The following is a 1,750-nucleotide window of genomic DNA, read 5'->3' as shown; positions in this document are numbered from 1 at the left end:
TATATATATATATATATATATATATATATATGTTTATACTTTATTTGTGAGTAAACCAGACTTCCATTGGTTTCATGCTGAGAGAGCTATCTCTCAACAATTATGGATGAAAACACAATAAAATCACGTGAGATCCCGCGAGATTTTGGAGTAAACAAATAAATATACACCTGTGGAGTACAATATTCAAGTGCATTATAATTAAAATTATCATCGTATAAATATCATTATCATAAAGGAAATAAACCATTATTATGGTTTTCATACTAAGAAAATCATTGTTTTTGTAATTAAGCATTATTGTTTATATATGCTAATAAACATTATCGCGTATGTCTATATGTGTATGTAAACGTTACTGTATGTCTATATGTGTATGTAAATGTTACTGTACATTATTGTGTACTTTTCATTAAATATCATCGTTTATATGTGTTAATACATATTACCATGTTTGTGTGTGTATACGTATTACTATACATCATTGTGTATTTGTTACTAAACATTACTGTGTACATATGTTACCTAACATTACTGTATGTTTGCTAACAAACACTATTGTGCATAAGTTGTTAAAACATTATCCTATTAACGTTGCAGCACATTATTATAATTAAACATTATCGTTCATGACATAAGAGGTTATTGTATGCTTGTTACTACATATTTTGTGTTCGTCATTAAACATTATTGTGTGAATTTTATTAAATATTATTGGATAAAGTTGTCAACTGATTTACAAAAACGAATTATTACGTTTGCTATCCGTGTGTGTGTTTTTTTCTTTTTTCTCCGTCTCTTTACAGAGGTAGCTCATTGGAAAATTATGATATCAACTCCAGACAGACTCATGTTGGGTATGATGAGCAGGAACTCTCCGTCGATATGTACAATGATGAAGTAGATTTTACAACTAAAACTCCAGTTTCTGTGCTCAGTTCTTCCGATGTTTTGCTTGATACCACACTCAGGGAACATGAAGCTTCCAAGAACACCAGAAACAAGCACTCAACATTCTATGGAGATCTTCCCGCTTATCCATATGTAAATGGCACCGCCATTCTTTCACCACAGAATTTAGAACATTTAAACACAACTGATATATGAAAGACATTTTATAAAACCCCATCTACAAAATTATGTGAAGAAATTTATTAAGTTGAAAATCCCCCAAATATAAAAAAGGTTAAAAAAAATTATATATATATATATAATAATATATACAAAGAGACATGTTTCATTTTCAAATGCACAAATGACGAAGCTGGTGAATGGCAAACGACTTTTTAAGGAAAAAAAAATCCTTTTTTTTCTCTCCCCCCAAAAGATGTCTTTCACTTTGTTCTCGGATTAACTAAGTGAATTTGATATGCATTTAAAAATACTATTACCATTATCTATTGTCTCCTGGCTGAGACGACTCAGATGGCTTGGTGCTGGCTTGAGATTATGGACACAGAAACAGAAGCAAGACGCAAAGATTATTGAAAAACAAACAATAGAATAGCGATGGGTCGGGTGGGGAGAGTATAAATTCTCAAAAGATACATTTAGTAAATATAATTCATAGAAATATTCCATCGTTAGTTTCGGGTGAAGAAAATGGCGGTATCGAGTTTGACTTTCTTCTTTTATTTTTTTTTTCATTATTATTATTATGATTTTCCTCTTCACTTCTGTCAGTACACATGAATTAAAAAAAAAAAAAAACTAAAACCCAACTGGAACATCTCATCACCGTAACATGATA

The 1,750-nt window shown here is 30.3% G+C and overlaps 1 protein-coding gene across 4 annotated transcripts in view; it reads left to right on the top strand.

Moving 5' to 3' along the window:
• The window catches only part of LOC106869637 (uncharacterized), a 99,735-nt gene extending 97,987 nt beyond the window's left edge, over positions 1 to 1,748 (top strand). For all 4 annotated transcript variants that reach the window (XM_052975743.1, XM_014915453.2, XM_052975745.1 and 1 more), the window contains one exon: positions 807 to 1,748. In XM_052975743.1, coding sequence (XP_052831703.1) covers positions 807 to 1,107 — 301 coding nt within the window. In that variant the 3' untranslated portion in view covers positions 1,108 to 1,748. The remainder of the gene's footprint in view (positions 1 to 806) is intronic.
• The last annotated feature ends 2 nt before the right edge of the window (positions 1,749 to 1,750 follow it).

The sequence above is a fragment of the Octopus bimaculoides genome, chromosome 22, assembly GCF_001194135.2.
Source record: "Octopus bimaculoides isolate UCB-OBI-ISO-001 chromosome 22, ASM119413v2, whole genome shotgun sequence".
NCBI lineage: Eukaryota > Metazoa > Mollusca > Cephalopoda > Octopoda > Octopodidae > Octopus > Octopus bimaculoides.
The sequence above is the reverse complement of the archived record's forward strand: the minus strand, read 5'-3'. Positions and strand labels throughout refer to the sequence as shown.